Source organism: Psammomys obesus, unplaced genomic scaffold (assembly GCF_907164565.1).
Source record: "Psammomys obesus unplaced genomic scaffold, mPsaObe1.curated_primary_1811, whole genome shotgun sequence".
NCBI lineage: Eukaryota > Metazoa > Chordata > Mammalia > Rodentia > Muridae > Psammomys > Psammomys obesus.
Window position 1 is genome coordinate 1 of NW_026588764.1, and position 1,539 is coordinate 1,539.

A 1,539-nucleotide genomic window follows, 5' to 3' on the forward strand; every position below is an offset into this window, starting at 1 on the left:
GGGGGGGTGTGACCACGCGTGACCTGGTGTAACCTGGCGTGATCACGCGTGACCTGGCGTGACCACGTGTGACCCCGTCCTCCCTCCCCCCCCCGCAGTGTTCCCGCCGTCCGGGTACGTCCCCGACGAGTGGGCGCTGCCGGGTGGGAGCTGGTGTGTAAACGAGCGTGATCACGCGTGATCCGGGTGGGAGCTGGTGTGTGAACGAGGGTGATCACGCGTGATCCGGGTGGGAGCCGGTGTGTGAATGAGCGTGACCACGCGCGAGCTGGTGTGTAAACGAGCGTGATCACGCGTGAATACGCCTGATCACGCGTGTCCCCGCGAGCTGGTGTGTGAACGAGCGTGAACAATCGTGACCACGCGCGAGCTGGTGTGTAAACGAGCGTGATCACGCGTGAACATGCCTGATCACGCGTGTCCCCGCGAGCTGGTGTGTGAACGAGCGTGATCTCGCGTGATCCGGGTGTGAGCTGGTGTGTGAACGAGCGTGACCACGTGTGAGCTGGTGTGTAAACGAGCGTGATCCGGGTGGGAGCCGGTGTGTGAATGAGCGTGACCACGCGCGAGCTGGTGTGTAAACGAGCGTGATCTCGCGTGAACACGCCTGGTCACGCGTGTCCCCGCGAGTTGGTGTGTGAACGAGCGTGAACAATCGTGACCACGCGCGAGCTGGTGTGTGAACGAGCGTGATCACGCGTGTGCTGGTGTGTAAAGGAGCGTGATCACGCGTGATCCGGGTGTGACCTGGTGTGTAAACGAGCGTGATCACGGGCGAGCTGGTGTGTAAACGAGCGTGATCTCGCGTGATCACGCGCGAGCTGGTGTGTAAACGAGCGTGACACGCGTGAACACGCCTGATCACGCGTGTCCCCCCTCCCCCCCCCCGCAGTCTTCCCGGCCGCCGTGTACATGTGAGTCTTCCCGGGTGTGAGCTGGTGTGTAAACACGCGTGTCCCCCGTGATCCGGGCGCGAGCTGGTGTGTAAACGAGTGTGATCTTGCGTGATCCGGGCGCGAGCTGGTGGGTAAACGAGCGTGATCACGCGTGAACATGCCTGGTCACGCGTGTCCCCGCGAGCTGGTGTGTAAACACGCGTGTTCCCGGCCGCCGTGTACATCCCCGATGAGTGGGAGCCTCCCGGTGTGAGCTGGTGTGTGAATGAGCGTGACCACGCGTGATCAGGCGTGTGAATGGGCGTGATCACGCGTGATCCGGGTGTGAGCTCGTGTGTGAACGAGCGTGATCACGCGTGATCCGGGCGTGAGCCGGTGTGTGAACGAGTGTAATCACGCGCAAGCTGGTGTGTAAACGAGCGTGAACACGCCTGATCACGCGTGTCCGGGCGAGCTGGTGTGTGAACGAGCGTGACCACGAATGAGCTGGTGTGTGAACGGGCGTGATCATGCGTGATCCGGGTGTGAGCTCGTGTGTGAACGAGCGTGATCACGCGTGATCCGGGCGTGAGCTGGTGTGTAAGCGAGCGTGATCACGCGTGATCCGGGCGTGAGCTGGTGTGTAAGCGAGCGTGATCACGCG

At 62.5% G+C, this 1,539-nt stretch overlaps 1 protein-coding gene across 1 annotated transcript in view; it reads left to right on the top strand.

Moving 5' to 3' along the window:
• Positions 1 to 98: 98 nt before the first annotated feature.
• LOC129674764 (insulin-like growth factor 1 receptor) overlaps positions 99 to 1,539 on the top strand; it is a gene marked incomplete at both ends in the record, with an annotated part of 3,462 nt that continues 2,021 nt past the window's right edge. Inside the window, one exon of the mRNA XM_055604883.1 lies at positions 99 to 143. Coding sequence (XP_055460858.1) covers positions 99 to 143 — 45 coding nt within the window. The remainder of the gene's footprint in view (positions 144 to 1,539) is intronic.